The following is a 17,182-nucleotide window of genomic DNA, read 5'->3' as shown; positions in this document are numbered from 1 at the left end:
AAATAGCCTATACGCACATTTATAAATGTGGAGGGGAAAACCGGAGGTCCCGGAGAAAAATCCACTCGGCCACGGGAAGAGAGAGACACGCACACTCCAAATATACAGACGCCAGGGTCTGGATCGAACTCACGACCTCCTGTATACCATGCGAGGTAGTTAACATCTCACCACCGTGGCGCCACTATGAACCGCCAGCGAAGCCTCCGAGAGAGACACGGGCTGTGTGAGCACGGCCACTTCATGTGGGTAGACCGACAGTTTTCCACTGTCTCAGTTGTTAGAGCGTAATTATTGATATATTATCATGAAGGGGCCAATCACAGTCCACAAGTGGGCAACGTTCCACTCAATCAGATAATAATAATTTGTCCAGGGAAACTGTGTATGTGTTGCCATATTATCACAAGGCAGTTTCCATGTAGAATTTTTTGTTTTAGATAATATTTTTCACTTACATTAAAGAACACAGTCATAATTATAGTGGGGGGGGGGGGGGGAGGGAGGAGTGGTGGTGCAGCAGTTAGCGTACAGCACCATTAACCTAGTGACCTGGTTTTAATTTCCACCCACGGCTCATAAGAATAATAACATCTTATTTTATATAGTGCCTTTCATTGAAAATTCACAAAGCGCTTTACATGTGAAAATGTCAATACTCCATACATATAATATCATTTAAATATCTCATTCAGTATTTATCACAAAGCCTGTTGATATCTTCACCCATCTGCAAATTGCTATTTATGAATAACAGTCGTAGCCGTTATCACCAAATTTTCATTCTACTCAGAGCCACCATCTTAAAGAATATATATATTACACTCAAAGCCAGTGGCTTGGTGCATAAAACAGCTTAATCATATTTGTTTTAGTTGTCCTATCTCAATCAAATTAAGGGACATTTGCACTTGGAAGTCCTTTATAAAACCCACGCACAAGCTGTACATTTGCACGTCCCACATTTTGCGATGCAGTTAATGAGAATAAGGGTACATCTTTTATTTTTTATTTTATTTAAGCAAGTGGCGGCATTGTTCACATTTCGTATGAAGCATTTTCCTTCTCACCTCCCACATATCACCTCCATAAATAACCAAATAACAATGATTCCTCTTTTTCCCCCCACCCCCCGCTCTCAACGTGGGCATGCCCCCACCCAACCGCCCGTCACATTTAGACGCTCTATAAATCCAAATTTAATTGAATTGATTCGAAAATTTCATCAATATTTCCATCAGCTCGTTGGATTGGATCGTTGGTCGACGAATGAATGAATACATTAATAAAATAGTGTCTCGAGTGGCTTTGCTTGAGAAATGAGAGACACTTGCCATTGTTGTAAATAATTGTGTTAATTTACAGCCCCTCCCCGCGCTGTGTCGGTCACAGGGGTCATTGGATCATACTTCACCACAGCTGTCAATGTGGGTTGATGGAAATAATGGTGGGAACCAGGATATCGCTCACTACTTATCTTAGCCATGGCCAGGAATCACACTCAGTTTGCCGGATTTCATTGCATAACATCGAACGCTAACCACTGCGCCGCGGCAGCAATCCCATTGTTGTAGTTTTCATTGTTGTTACTTGTCCACCAACAAAGTGCCTTTGTGTATTGTTTTAGAGTGTTTTGTGTTCATCTCTGTAAAAAATATAGCTTCATGGACACTTGCATTGCTTCACTCATCCGGTTATTTTATCATGCTTGAGCTTCGGGACGTATTTTTAACACTTACTGGGTTTCTAATAAGCGTCGTCTACTAAATGTTAAATTATTTGGGAAATAAATTGCAAGGATTACAATGAATACGTTCTTCCAAAGAGTATATGGGGCGCCATGGTGGCGAGAAGTTATCTCCCTCGCCTGATATGCAGGAGGTCGTGGGTTCAATCCTGACTCGGCTGTAGATTTAGATTTCGATTCAAAGCTTTCGTGACTGCAGGGATTCATCTTTTTGGTTCTTTCGGTAAAGTCACGTAGAAGGGAAATAATACAAATAAAACATAATAAAATAAAATTCTCACCACGTTTCGGCCACAACACAAGCAGCCTTCCTGAGGAAGCCTTCCTGAGGAAGGCTACTTGTGTTGTGGCCTAGACGTCGTGAGAATTTTATTTTATTATGTTTTATTTTTATTATTTCCCTTCTACGTGACTTTACCGAAAGAACCAAGAAGATGTATATTTAGAGTTTGCATGTTCTTCCCGTAGTCGCGTGGATTTTTCTCTGGGTCCACTGGTTCCCCCCCCACCCACCCCCGCATTTTAGAAACACGCGTTTAGAGTATTTGGCACCCATACATTTTTGCGTGATAAACCACTTCGCTGAGGTATCCTTTGTGGCCAGGTCACTGCTGAAAAAGAGCTCAGTGAGCTTGGTACCTGGTAAAATAAAAAAAAATAGTTTAAATCTATCCGGGGAAGTACCATGGATCCAGGTCCAGTTTCTAGCCATCCCCATCTCAGGTTTTCCAACCATGAGCTTCACACCGCCTCGCAGGAGATCAGTTTTGTGGCAGCTCAGCAGCACCCACTGGCGCATTCAAAATCACCTTCACTTCCCTCTCGTTCTCTAATGAATTCAAGGCCTTTCCGTGTCAACTGCAATTCCAACAACCAAGGCGGAGATCACTGCCCGCCTGAAACTGGAGTCACTGCACGCACATTAATTCACCCTACTTGTTAACAGGCTATATTAAATATATAAGTACTCTCACGTATACGTTCCTATCGTAAAATACTTAACGACTCAGTGGATACGCGTTAAGTTGACAATAGCCACACGATTCCATCCAATCACAGTTCTAATTGGGTGGCTGCCGTAAAAAACAATGCGTAAACAACGACACGATTTCTGTTGTCGAAATTTCATTTTGGAATGTTACTTTTTCAAATAAACACAGGGCACCTGATTTCAATAAGTTAAGTTATTTATCCTAATCTTAGCTCTTTCGGCAGTCACGAAAGCTTTAAATAAAAATGTATTTATCCTACTTCTTCCTTTAAACCAATGGAATGTGACACATAATACAAATTGTGACGCTGTTGTTATTGCTGCTTTTATGATGATGATGATGACGATGCTGGTGACGAGTGACAACGATCCATGATGGTGATGATTAATGACCGCACGGCTCAGAGCTGGCCTCCTCACATTATCCAGCCACTGCAGACTCATATAGGATACGTTCGTCTTCTGTATGGAGTTCGGGTAGAAGGTGCATCCCTGCTCTGGCAAGTTGGTGGCTTCGTCGATGCTGCAGTCCTTGGACGTGCACATGACGTCCGTGCACGTGACCACGCTGATGGAGCCCTCGATGTCCTTGCTACACCTGGAGAAGCACACGGGCAGAGAGCCCAGAGCAGCTTGGTCTGTGTTTGCTGTGCAGATTGCAGCGTCTGTCTGCAGGGGGCTCTCTCTGCTCCTCCACACTCGGAACTCGATGTCAAATTTCAAACGAAACTAAACACACACACGGTGATAAACGCAGAGCTGGGAAGGGGGGGGGGGGGCATGTATCCAACAGTCGTGAACATTGGGGTTTGTCATGCAAAAATAAAGGAAATCTACTGCTGGATGAAGGCCTCCCCACGCGCACCGTGTTAGCGGCCATGAGAGTTGCTTTCGCCATATTTCACGACGTTGGGTCATGATTGATCGCGATCGCAGTGTATGGTGTCTTAATGGGTTATCAAAAAATATAGCTTACAGCGCTTTTTAAATCCACTGCTGGGTGGGCGCCTCCCCCGTGCCTTGTCGGTGCTGTGGAATTTTGACCATACTTCACCACGCCGGTCAGGATGTGTTGGTGAAGGGGTGGCGGCGGTGACAAAAGGACTGGATCGGGTGTCGCTCGCCACTGACGCCACTGAGCCCACTGAACCACAGTCGAGAATCAAACTCAGGTGGCGGGATTTAAAGCGTTCTGTGATAAAACCGTGTTAGCAGTCATTGGAGCTGTAGTTTAAAAAATATATATTTGTTGTTATTTTATTGGAACCTTTCTACGTGGCTTTCCTGAAAGCCCCAAATAATACTTTTGCAATAACTCCTGTGCCAATCTCTCCGTCCTCCATCCCCCCCCCCCCCATGAATCAAGGGGCCGTCCATAAATTACGTCACGCGATTTTGAACGATTTTTGACCCCCCCCTTCGTCACACGGCGTCACAAAAAGTCAGACCCCCCCCCTCAAATATGACGTCACAAAACTCTGCCCCCCCCCCAAAATAAAACATGCTTCAAATCGCTTTAAACTATTGTCATTGTAGTGCGTATTTAATGTGGCGCTGCACTCTGGTGTTGTAGGAGAAAACATTTATTACAAAAGTCAATTTAATTAAGTAGAACGTGTTGTCTATGTTTATTTAAAGTTGCGCATTTTGATGTGACGTCACATTTCGCAACCCCCCCTCCCCCTCGTCACACATCGTCACAAATGTCTGACTCCCCCCCTAGGTGCGTGACGTCATTTACGGACGGCCTCCAAAATGTGTAAATGCTCTGAATGCTGTGCCGAGCGACAAGCTCCTGGCCGGCTCTTATTACCTACCGCGTGTTCTCGATGTTCCCAGCCGCCGAGACGTAGAAGGGCTGCGGGCTGCCGTACTCGTCAAACAGACCCCACCGTAGATGGCCCCACTCGTGCAAAAACGACTTCTCTGCACGCCAAAGCACGGGCGAGGTGGGGGTACGGACGTTTAGAGTTGTCAGTGTTCACGTGTACACGTGTGGAACTTCTTTCGCGTCGTACGTAGCCAACCGTGGCAATCGGTGGTTGCGGGGGAAGGACAACAAACGAAACACATCAAGCAGTTCTAAATATGCGTATAGTTCGAGTGTGCTTTTAAAGTTATGTTTGTTTAAAGAAGAAAGGTATGTGTTTGCGTCTCTATTTATGTTTAAACATCAATGGTAATATTTCATGACTTGATGGCATACACGGTGATTATATTGTGCAGCTTATTTTAGTTGTAGTGGCAGTCGTCTTGTTTTTTTTTACCATTCTTGGTTTTTGTCAAAATATATTCCTCCTTCATTCCATCGTTCCTTCCAGAAATTGTTATTTGTGGATTATTACTGGCTTTGTAAATGATATTAAATTTGTGTTAAATATTATGGAAACAAACCATTATAGAGCTGAATATTTTATTTCTTTGATTTTAAAGCGGGACATTGTTTAATCAACAGTGGTTTTCCTATAGAATGACTTGCCCTCATCATGAGAACGTAGAATTTCCACCCCCGACGAACAGCGATGAACACTGCCATCGGCTAGTTTGAGCAAAAAGAGACTGATCGAATTTTGCCGGGCGGTGGTAGGGCAATGCTTGTAATCCAGAACTGTGGAGGCGAGGGTTTGCTGGACCGTACAAATGCTGCGTTGGGTGTCGAGGTGCCATACCCTGGCTTGCTAGCCAGAAGAATACGGTACAACAAGTGTGGACTGATATCGTCTGACCCATCTGTGTGGGATAAAATGTTGCCCCTTCGCACGTGTGTGGGCTTCCTCCGGGTTCTCCGGTTTCCTCCCACTCTCATTCATTGGCTGAAAAAAAATCTTAATATAAAAAGCCCGATGTCGCAGAAAATTTCTGAAATAGTCATTGAGCTCAATGTGGCTTCCTGGGTAAATAAGTAGCATTATTTCGTGGAAACATAACATACAATTGCGCGAATGGGAAAAACACATTCAAATGACGATTTTCCTGGAGTTATATAAATCGCATACAAATGACCAATGACTTTGAGGCGTGTAAGGTAGAGATACCAACTGCATATGAAATGAAATTACATATTTAAATCAAATCAAAGCCAGTTAACATTTCCTTTAAAAAAAATGTATTCACCTATCTTCCAGGGGATTTTATTTAAAAAAACAAAACGCAACGTCATCGAAACAATTGCCAACGTGAAAGAGCAAGAGGCGGTTTACGTAACGTGGCACGCCATGGCATCCGTGTCCGTACCTCGTGGTCCGTACGAGGAGATGGCAGTGTCTTGCAGCAGGTAGCTGGGAGCGAGGTGGATGTGTTGGCCCTTCTCTCCGCACAGGCCGAACTGCACCGTGTAGGGCTCATCGTTGCTCGAGTCATGCGGCTGTGCCACAACCACGTCCGCCTTGTTGTGGTAAGGACAGACAGACAGACCAGACGACCGCCACTCCAGCTCCGCTCGGTGTTTCCCTATAGCGACGGGGGTTTTTTTTTTAGTTCAAAGCGCTGTTAAATGTACAACACGTGCATCGATAACACTGCCTCCGGAAAAAAAATTAAGGAGGGTCATTGCCCGAAACGTCACCGATTAGGTTTCCTTTGAAGGCAGTGCTATTGAAGAATGTGTTTTTTTTTGTGTTAACGCACAGCGTGGCCACGACGTCTATTTGCATGAAATGTTGTTCACCGGCGCACTGTGACCTCGCGATTCGGCAATGTTTGAATCACGAATTCAGTGGACGATGGATGTGGAGAGTATCTAATCTGATCTGCCCACCCCCACGCCCAGATCATGTGATGACAACAATAAAAATTTTACAAGACGCAGCCATCCACTTGGAAGAATCTGTGGAGGACAACTTAGGCACGAATCCAGCCGTGTGCTGATAAAGAAGGTCAACACAAGGAAGGTCAACACAAAGTCAACACAAGGAAGGTCAACACAAGGTCAACACAAGGAAGGTCAACACAAGGAATGTCAACACAAGAAGGTCAACACAAGGTCAACACAAGAAGGTCAACACAAGGTCAACACAAGGTCAACACAAGAAGGTCAACACAAGGTCAACACAAGAAGGTCAACACAAGAAGGTCAACACAAGGAAGGTCAACACAAGGAAGGTCAACACAAGAAGGTCAACACAAGAAGGTCAACACAAGGTCAACACAAGCAGGTCAACACAAGGTCAACACAAGAAGGTCAACACAAGGTCAACACAAGGAAGGTCAATACAAGGAAGGTCAATACAAGAAGGTCAACACAAGGGCAACACAAGAAGGTCAACACAAGAAGGTCAACACAAGAAGGTCAACACAAGGAAGGTCAACACAAGAAGGTCAACACAAGGAAGGTCAACACAAGGAAGGTCAACACAAGAAGGTCAACACAAGGAAGGTCAACACAAGGTCAACACAAGGAAGGTCAACACAAGAAGGTCAACACAAGGAAGGTCAACACAAGGTCAACACAAGGTCAACACAAGGAGCTGTTCTAATCGTGGTGTGGGGGGGGGGTACATTATCTCAGTTTCATGTAAAGGGACTTTGTTGCTTATCATTATTCAATTCAGTTTTCAAAATAACTTCATGCTGCTTTTGTCTGCCTCTTTATTTCATAATTAATTTCTTAATTTATTGTTGTTTATCCACTAAAATGTTAATTATTATGTTTCCGGTGATCTTTGTAAATAAATCTTATATTTACTTAGGCTAGTTCATCTTTAATATCTAAAATCTGTGTTATCTACTTTTTTTCCAAAGAATAATGATAGGCATAATTCCATGATTGAGGTATTACATTTGTGTGGTAACATTTAGTCAATAATATTCTTAGTTCTTTCGGTAAAGTCACGTTGAAGGGAAACAATAAAATAATAAAATATATATAAAACAATAAAAATTCTCACGACGTTTCGACCATAACACAAACGGTCGTCATCAGGTGTCACCGGAGGAGAGGTTGGTGCCAACGTTGATTCACCTGATGACGACCGTTTGTGTTATGGTCGAAACGTCGTGAGAATGTTTATTGTTTTATATATATTTTATTATTTTATTGTTTCCCTTTAACGTGACTTTACCGAAAGAACTAAGCATATGAATTACTGCAGTCACGAAAGCTTTAAATCTAAATTTAGTCAATAAGTTCACGAATTATGTTTCAACAGATGGCCCCGCGTCTGTGATGGAAGTCCACATACATTCCATCTAGGATGGGAGCTTTTACATTTTTCACGCTTCTCAGGGTGGCGGTCAGTTCTTCCCATTGTGAAAAAAATATTATTTTGCCTTGTTTATATCAATTAAATGTCAAATAACAACAGGGGAAGCACAAGTATGCATGCCGAGTCATCGCAACACACCTTAACTGACCCGAGAGGTGGACACAGCAAAATCACTCAACGACGTTTTTTTTTAAATAAATATAAATTCCTCACAGGGATACGAGCCGGCTACTCTTCCACCTCGCGATGCGGATTGCCATGGCTCCCGCCCCGGCTTCGTCCCAGTAAACATTGTCAACGATTAGCAACGGTTGGCTACATCCTGTGCGAAAGAAGTTCAACGTGTGTGCACGTACGCGGCCACATTCGTGAGAATCAACGTTGGCACCAACCTCTCCTCCGCGTTCTACCGGGGTGGGGTGGGCCGTGGTGGTCCCCCTCCCCCCCCCCCCCTGGGCCCCCCACCCCGTGGCCCCCCACACTCTCACCGAGTCGAATGCCTCCGTGCTGGGCCGCCCGTACTCTTCGTGGGGGCTCCACGAAGCGGGCAGCAGGATGGTGACGTTCCTGAAGAAGGCGCGCCGCTTCGTCGACGAATACAGGCGCGCCGACGCTGCCGTGATCACCTCCTGCGGGAGGAGTTCGTCGGCAGCGCTATTGGCCCCACAACGCCGATCCTTCACACCCGCGGTTGATCTCTCACCGCGACCACACGTTCGACACCAATTGCTCACCACCGCAACCGCCCCCCCCCGCCCCCCCACGAATAAATCAAAATAACTTATCGCTTGCACTCGCTGCCGCACGACCGTGCCCTAGCTAAGGTAAGACGTCTCGACAAGGAGACCAGCAGCCACTTTATAGTTGGTATGCTTTGTTTGAATTGTTGTTCATCTCTATTTATTGATTGTGGCTACACCCATTGATGTTTGCATTTTATTGTTTAGAACAGCACCGTGTGACCCCCTTCTCTTCTCCTCTCCCCCTTTGGCAACTTACCACCTTTCCACTATATATATATTTTTATATCATGTATTTCGGAAATGATGCACGCAGCTTGCGACGTGTCGGCTGCTCTGACTCACTTGAGTGTGGGTCTGTGAATAAACGATTGATTATTACGTTCATGATAGGAGGTTAATGACTATAATATTCAGGAACAGTATTAAACCTCACTTTGTGAATAATATGATTGGCGTCAAGCTATGGATGGAGCTATTTAATTTAAATGTAAACATTTAGTGACTAAGTACACTAATTTTTTTGTTTCAACAGATGGTATCGCATCTTTGACGCTATCCACAGTCACTCCACCTGCGTTGGGAGCTTTCTCTTTTTTTTAATCTACACTCGCTAACGTCTGATGTGGGGGCCTGCGTGCATACGCATCGCGTGGCCGCGTTCACTCTCCGGCTCCAGCCCTTTGGGAGTCCCACTCGGTGATCCGCAAGCCTCCGACTCCCTTCCCGGTCCCAGGCCTTGCAGGTGGCGATCGACCTGCTTCAGCCACGAAGGAAGCCGACCACCGCCCCCCCCCCCCCCCCTGGCCTCCAGCCGGCAGCTAGCGCTGCTGCAACCAGTGAAGTCTCAGCCGAGTTTCCCAAAGAAATCGATGATGTGAAGCACATTTTTTAAAAAACTAAACTGATCTCCTGTGAGGCAGTGGGAAGCTCTTGGTTTGAAACACATGAGGTCGAGATCGCTAGAAACTGGACCTGGAGTCACAACACTCCCCCGGATATATTTAAACATTTTTTTTTTATTTTAGCAGGCAAGGCCCACTGAGCTGTATAGCTCTTTTGCAGAAGCGACCTTGCCACAAGTGATAGCTCAACGAGGTGGGTTATCACGTGGAAATTGATAGCAGCCAAATACTCTAAAAGCATGTTTTTAAATGTGACGGGAAAAACCGGTGGGCCCGGAAGAAATTCCACGCAATGACAGGGAGAGAGACACGCAAACTCCAAATATACAGGCGTCAGGGTCGGGATCAAACCTCCTGTACACAAGGAGAGGTAGTTAACATTTCGCTACCGTGACACCCCTCCACATGCCCCAAGATACTGTGCAGGGACCTCGTAATAAAGGCATTCAGATGGGCCCTCAATGCCTTATTTCGTGGAATCACGATGACCGCTCAGCACAGATGTATGGTCTAGCCCTGCTTCAACACCCACTTTACAAATTGTAAACACATTGGCGTCTAATTTGCTGCAAGTTAAAATTCAAGATGACTCGATGGATGTTTTCTTCATTGCCCTAAAGGGTTGATTTTGTGATAAAACACTACCTTTGAATTTTTTTTTTATACGTGAGAATGCTCGTATTTAAATGTGAAATGATCATGTAAAATCACAAAGGCGGGCTCCCATTTTAAACATTTTAAAACAGCACTGAGTTTGTCATAATCCACACACGTACCTTGATTTTAACAACGAGTTGCTCATTCTCAGGAACGCTTGGGTGAATGGCGACCACCAGTCCTTCATACCCATGGTCCACAAGTTTCACATTAGAGGCCTCGATGGTTAAAATGATCAGTGCGCCGAACAACAGAGCGGCAGCCTTCACGCAGGCGATCATTTTCGTCTTTACGGTTTTTGCGCCGCAGTCCTGACTGAAGACTACAAAAAAACCCGGCAGTGTTTGTCTCATTAAAACTGTTGACGTTATGTTTGCGGTTACACAGAGAATCTAATTACTTGCCACAATAAATCCAGCATATTGCTAATCCTTTACTACCTTATTTCGAATCAGCCTTTGCGATTAAGTTTAACAACAGCAATATACTATAATGACAATCGTGAAAATACGAGCAATTAAAAAACTATTCGGTGCGAGAAACTGGAAAGAATTAAATATAAATGTAGGCAACATTAAACATAAAAGTGATCTTTGTACCATGGAATATTTAGGTAAAGCATCTGTTGTTTAATGTTATTTTGTTGAATGTTTACTTTTCCTGATGCGTCAATACAGCAAGTTTATGAAGCAAAACTAATTTGACTGAAGGTTGATAGTACAGCCGCAATTTTCATTTAGTTAACAATGGCCATAACACAGAAGAACACACCTTTTCTGCATTTGCGAATCTGATATTCATCAAGTGTGCTTTTCTCAATTAGTGGTTGACCGCTTTACATTTAACACATTGTAATTTAAAGTAGAATTATACAACCTCAGTCATTTACTCGTAATCTCTTCTTTATTGTAAGTTTTATATAAAAAGCGAGACAGACAGTACTTTATCTCAACATTGATACACATGTTATGATATCCACACGTTTACGCATTTCAAGTGGGTTTCGACACAATTAAGTTTTGGCCAATTCTATTCTAGGGCATGATGGCATTGTTCAGGTGGCTAAATGCCAATGTTGGGGCCTGCTAGCCACGAGACACGGCTTCAGGAGAGAGTCTTACTGTGACTTGTCTCTTTAACCTTCCATCTGTGAAGGATACGTGCGCATTGGCCTGTTGATGTTCTTTTTTTTGCGGTTGATGGGTTACACCAGTGTCTTGGAGGAATGTCAAAGCCAGGCGGTGCGATGTTTGGGTATCGAATGAGATGCTTAATCTTGTTCCATTCTCGTTCTACGTGACTTTACCGAAAGAACCAAGAAGTTGTTCCACTCTTGTTTACCAGTGTTATTCTGGATGTTGGTGAGATTCTATGATGGTGACAGCACGGACCCAATGGGGGGATTGGGAATTGAGTCGCCGGCGGTGCACATCGTTGAAGCCTCGGTTGATGGATATGTTGTCGACGACTCGATAACGTGTAAAACTCCCTTGCAGTTTGCGCCTCTCGGTGGATATTTGGTGGCAGAATTGTTCGCCAGAACAGGGAGCCAGGGGATCGGTGTCAGTTCCAGTGTTGCCGGTTATGATGAACATTCTGTCAATTGTGCATCCAGCAGTTTTGTTAAGGAACTGCCGGACCAGGCTGGAACACAATGCTCTGCCACTGAGTAGACCAGTGAGAGGGTGGCAGGTCGTTCCTGAAAGTTTCTGCGGCAGGGCGATTCTTGGTTTGGCCTTTTCACGTGTGTTGTATGTGGTGCTTGAAGGTTAGGCTTCTGTCCATGATCACCCCCAGATATGTTGGAGTGGAGTCGTAGTGCACTGGGCTACCACAGGGCACAGCAAGGGTGCCATCTGCTGCATAATTGTTCAAGTGGAAAGGCGACTGTGGTTGTTTCGGAAGGATTTGTGCAGTCTCCAGCAAAGGAAATATGTTGCCAATGAAATTACAATTTTCAGTTAATGAGAAAAATATTTTCTGACGTAGGTCTACATACACAAAGCAATACAACTTTACAGTAGTTTAATAGAAAAAAACACGTTTTAAATGTGAAAGTAAAAAAACCCGATTAACGTTCTCAGGCCTAGAAAACAAGATAATTACACACACAGATAGAATCAACAGAGGGTGTGTGTTTGTTCATGCATCTGTGTGACCACAGTGAAAAAACTGTGATCATATTAACCACTTCCTTGTTCATCTATTTTCCAGGAACCAGAAGTATAAGCACTTGCGATTATTGCCAGACTGGCTATGTATACGTCTTCGTGTCTATAATGCCACGACCATCAGCAACGTTAGTCCCATCGTCATGAGCACGTGGAGTGGTGGTGGTGGTGATGAAGACAAACAAGTGAATAGCCTCATTCGATTCCATTGTTGCGTGTAATTCTCTTTTTATACTTTTATATACTATTTTTTATTTTACCAGGTAAGGCCCACTGAGCTATACAGCTCTTTTTCAGAAACCTGGCCACAAATTATAACTTAATGAAGTGGCTTATCATGTGGACATTTATGGCAGGCAAATACTTTTAAACGCACGTTTCTAAATGCGGAGGGAAAAACTGGAGGATCACGGGGAGGCCTTCACTCAACAGTACATTTACGAAGGGCTGCAAATTGATTTGTAATAGATTTTTGGGTCAAGTCACGTGAGTAAAATATGTGTCATACACCCTCATCCACTCGACGCAGCCAGTTCATAAATGTGTCACGTGAGCAAACGTGCCTTCAAACCGTCACTTGAACTCAGGTCATCCTCGCAGCGCTTTTGGCTAGCCATCGAACAAAGACGGTCATTGCATCGCACAATTTAAGGTGAACTTCTGCAGTGGTCTGGAATGCTCTTCTTTCCGATATTAGGAAGCCACTGAGGCTATGCAATTATAAATCTATAATTGAAAACGAATTTCTTTGGAACTTATTTTTGTGTTTACTTTGTTGTCCTTCCCCCGCACCTCCGATGAGCACTGTTGGCTACGTACATTGCGAAAGAAGTTCAACATACATACATATTGTTGAACAGCTGATATGAGCTCTAATTTTATCACAACATAGCTCAGGTCGCAATGTAGACAGCTTGGACATGCTGTAAACATAGGCTCACTTATGTAGGATGTTTATCTGCTGTATACGTGTATTTAGATCGTTAAGACCAAAAGCAAAATAGAATTGCTGCTTGCTAAGTTCTGTGCGTTGTGGCATGATACTGTGTCAGATAATATCCTAAGCATGAATTTGTTTATAAAGCAATAAAATTCTCACGACGTTTCGACTGCAACACAAGCAATCATCATCAGGTGTGAAAACCACGGCAAGAAAATTTCACACCTGATGATGATTGCTTGTGTTGCAGTCGAAACGTCGTGAGAATTTTATTGTTTTATATTTTTATTATTGTATTGTTTCCCTTCTACGTGACTTTACCGAAAGAACCAAGAATATGAATCCCTGCAGTCACGAAAGTTTTAAATCAAAATAATTATGTTTATAATTCGGTTGAGTATATTTTTGGATTAGCTCACGAGTATTATGATGTGGTTAGTTTCAGGTTAACAGAATACCATATTGGGCCGTTATGGAATCTTACATATATTTTTAGACAGCAAAAGTATGTTTTATTGGTTAAACAGAAAAAAATGGACCACGCTATTTGGCGTGGTCGTTGATCTGTAGACTATATGTTCAGCTCGAAATATTGATAACTGGGCATATTCCAACACTTTAAGCATCCGTGAACAGTAATATTTCACAGGCATCTTTCGTGGAGTCAGGCGATGAATTGGGTGCAACGTCTTGGGAATTGGACACCGAACTGAAAACGGTCAACGCCTGCACTTGGCCTAGTTTTTCCTGGTAAGCCATGTCTTGCGTCGATATTTGGTAATGGCCACCTTTCCTATTCTTATTTAGGTAAACGATGCATATGAGCAAGCATACCGACACCGGGACACATATTCCAACAGCAGCGATCATGGTGCTCGTGTTACTATGGGGCGCGGCGTGTGCCGCTGTGGTCGGAGCGGCCGTGGTCGGCGCGACCGTGGTCGGCGCGGCCGTGGTCGGAGCGGCCGTGGTCGGAGCGGCCGTGGTCGGAGCGGCCGTTGTCGGAGCGACGACGTAGGTGACGAAGGCCACGTTGGAGAGGGGCGCCACGTTGTCGCTGCTGTCGATCGCCTGCACGCAGAAGTACAGCTCGTCGCCGGCGGAGAGCTCCGTCGTCGTGACGGTGAAGTTCTCGATGTTGCCCGCCACCCCGGGGGCGTTCAAATCACCCCACGCCAGGTCCTCTCTCTCCACCAAGCGAAAGTCCGTGCCATTCAGCAAGCCATCAACGCTGCCGCTCATCATGATCCTGTACATTGCGGCTGCACACGCGAAAAAGGATGACGTTTAAGCAACAACAACAACAACAACAAAAATTACCCTAAATTATAATTATCTGAATGCGGTGAAATAACTAAAAAAGCCTTCCTCCTCAGGTCACTCTTTTAAATGAGGCTATACTTGTCTTCTGTGAGTTCTTACCCTGGTTAAACATAATACACTTACATTTGAAACTTCCCAGAACTCAAAAACAAGTTCTCTCAAATACAAGTTTTAATTTAGCTGAAGGAAGACTCCATCAAAAAGATTGTATTACTCTTTGCATTACAATTTGGAATTACGTGACACGTAATTGCAGCTGCTAGACGCTGTAGAAAATGTTTCACATGTCTCATGGGGAACCACTCACAACAGGGAGTGGTGGTGCAGCGGTTAGCACACTGCGCTCTGGTTCACGCGACCCAAGCTAAATTCTTGTCTACTGCTAACACCAGTAGTGAGAGATGTCCGAAGTGGTCCCAGGTGTCCCCTTCACCAACTCCCACTGACCAGAGTCGTCAAGCGTGGTCAAACAACCCTCATGACCCACACCGGCGCGGAGAAGCCTACATCTAACAGTGGACTGATCTCTGAAGTAGCTCTATGACATCCGCTTACGCGGGTCGTTCTCGAACGTGAGGGTTTTCACGTGCCCTGCGAGAAATTCGAATGGACACGTTGTCTCACGATACGATGCCGATAGCACAATTGTGATATAATTAGGGAAACGATGACCAAAACATAAATATTTATATTAAAAATCTATGGAAAATACTTGCATTGCCTGGTATGTACTGTATTTTGAACTTCTTTCGCACCGTTCATAGCCAACAGTGCTAATCGGAGGTGCGGGGGGGGCAGGAGACAACAAACTAACACACAAAAAGCAGCTCGAAAGAAATTAGTTTTCAATCGAGATTTAAAAGTGCTATTTACGTACCTTGTCCAAAGTCACCGTCCCCTCCAGGGGCTGTCCACGTGAGGCTCACAGAGCTTGAGGTCTGCAGCTCAGCCTGGAGGTCAGTTATGCGGCACGGCGGAAAGATGTCCTTCATGCCGCCTGGCGGCACCGCCACCTGGAAGGAGCCAGCCGACGCCACCCGGATGAAGTCTGAGACTGGCGTCAGGTCCTGCTTGATCACCGGGGGAGGCAGCTGCGTCACCTGCAGTTCACCTGGTGGACCGAGCCAGCAGACGAGTCAATTCTGATACAGAGACAGAGTAGAGTCAGCTAAAATAGAGGCATAGCGAAATCAGTTATGACAAGAGTACAATTATTAATGACACAGAGACACAGGAGAGTCAGTTGTAAAAGAGAAATAGCAGAGTCAATTGTAACAGAGTAGAATTATTAATGATACAGAGACAGAGAGCAGAGTCAATTCTGACACAGAGACAAAGAAAAGAAGGTTGTAAAAGAGAAATATCAGAGTCAATTGTAACAGAGTAGAATTATTAATGATACAGAGATAGAGAGCAGAGTCAATAATGATAAGCTGTTATTAATGATACAGCCACCGTTCCGCTGTTTGTCATGTATGACATGATGAGCACAGTAGCTCGACAAGAATGCGGGCATACTTTCTATTTGATTGTCCATTGGTGGTGGCGAGTCATTGGATGCTTGCGTGTTCCGTTATGAGGAAGGTTGCATAGAACTTTAAAGCAAATAGTTGTTTGATAAATCTGGCCATGGGGCTTCTGATTTCAGTTACTAAAACATTGCGGAAGGACTACAGCAGACTCCGAATGCTTTCCACATAATTTCCGGCAAATGGTAAAACTGTAAAAGATTATATATGTGTAGTGGTGTCATTTCACGCGGACAACTGTGTCACTTTATTCGTACGGAACTCCTCGCGTTCAACACCGCGTATCTCCGTCGCAATTCTTCCTCGTGTACTGCTCGTATGCTACGCTCCGCTCGCCTCTCTCTCGCTCCGCTAGCCTGCTATGTTGCGCTCTGCTAGCTTCTCCACTGCTAGCCTCTTGCAAAACACTCTGCTAGCTTCTCCACTGATAGCCTTATCACACTCACACTTAGGATTCCGCTAGCCTCTCTACTGCTAGTCTGTCTACCCTGCCTCTCTGCGCCTGTTCGCTGTGACGTGACCTCATTGTCCGCAGCTCACACGCGCGTGCACACTGTTTGCAAACCTCCCCGCGCGCGTTACTACACTACATATGCAAGCCGGGCTTTTTAACACGTGTAAATTATTTGTTTGCTGATAAATAGAGGCATTAATGCGAGTCCGGGTAAGTATTCATAGCCAATGCAGTATATACACATTTACCTTTTGCAATGTAAATTTTGATCATGGGAGCCTTAATTAAACCAATTTCATAGGCTTTTGGGAAATGATCAAATTCCGTGACTGTGCACAATCAACTGACTTTAACATCATTTAAACTGCACAACCTAACTTGAGTACATTTCGCATAATATAAAAAAAAAATTCGGGGAAACATTCGCCATAGTCACGTAAATTTATAAACAACACATTCACTCTACCACAAAGAATAATTACAAATATCTCATTTTGTTCTGCGTTAATTATCATCATCAG

The 17,182-nt window shown here is 44.3% G+C and overlaps 2 protein-coding genes across 2 annotated transcripts in view; both read right to left on the bottom strand.

Moving 5' to 3' along the window:
* Positions 1-10,525, bottom strand: part of LOC116944987 (calcium-activated chloride channel regulator 1-like) — a 31,006-nt gene extending 20,481 nt beyond the window's left edge. The window contains exons 1-5 of the mRNA XM_032958997.2: positions 10,364-10,525; positions 8,431-8,571; positions 5,973-6,123; positions 4,556-4,664; positions 3,159-3,336 (exon numbers count right to left, since the gene is read on the bottom strand). Coding sequence (XP_032814888.2) covers positions 3,159-3,336; positions 4,556-4,664; positions 5,973-6,123; positions 8,431-8,571; positions 10,364-10,525 — 741 coding nt within the window. The remainder of the gene's footprint in view (positions 1-3,158; positions 3,337-4,555; positions 4,665-5,972; positions 6,124-8,430; positions 8,572-10,363) is intronic.
* Positions 10,526-11,128: 603 nt separating this feature from the next.
* Positions 11,129-17,182, bottom strand: part of LOC116944991 (calcium-activated chloride channel regulator 1-like) — a 32,046-nt gene continuing 25,992 nt past the window's right edge. Inside the window, exons 13-14 of the mRNA XM_032959004.2 lie at positions 15,556-15,789; positions 11,129-14,617 (exon numbers count right to left, since the gene is read on the bottom strand). Of these exons, the coding sequence (XP_032814895.2) occupies positions 13,974-14,617; positions 15,556-15,789 (878 nt within the window). The 3' untranslated portion in view covers positions 11,129-13,973. The remainder of the gene's footprint in view (positions 14,618-15,555; positions 15,790-17,182) is intronic.

Source organism: Petromyzon marinus, chromosome 22 (assembly GCF_048934315.1).
Source record: "Petromyzon marinus isolate PM22_M1 ecotype Great Lakes invasive population chromosome 22, UKy_Petmar_22M1.pri1.0, whole genome shotgun sequence".
Classification (NCBI taxonomy): Eukaryota; Metazoa; Chordata; class Hyperoartia; order Petromyzontiformes; family Petromyzontidae; genus Petromyzon; species Petromyzon marinus.
Note: the sequence above shows the minus strand (reverse complement) of the source record. Positions and strands in the feature narration are given on the sequence as shown.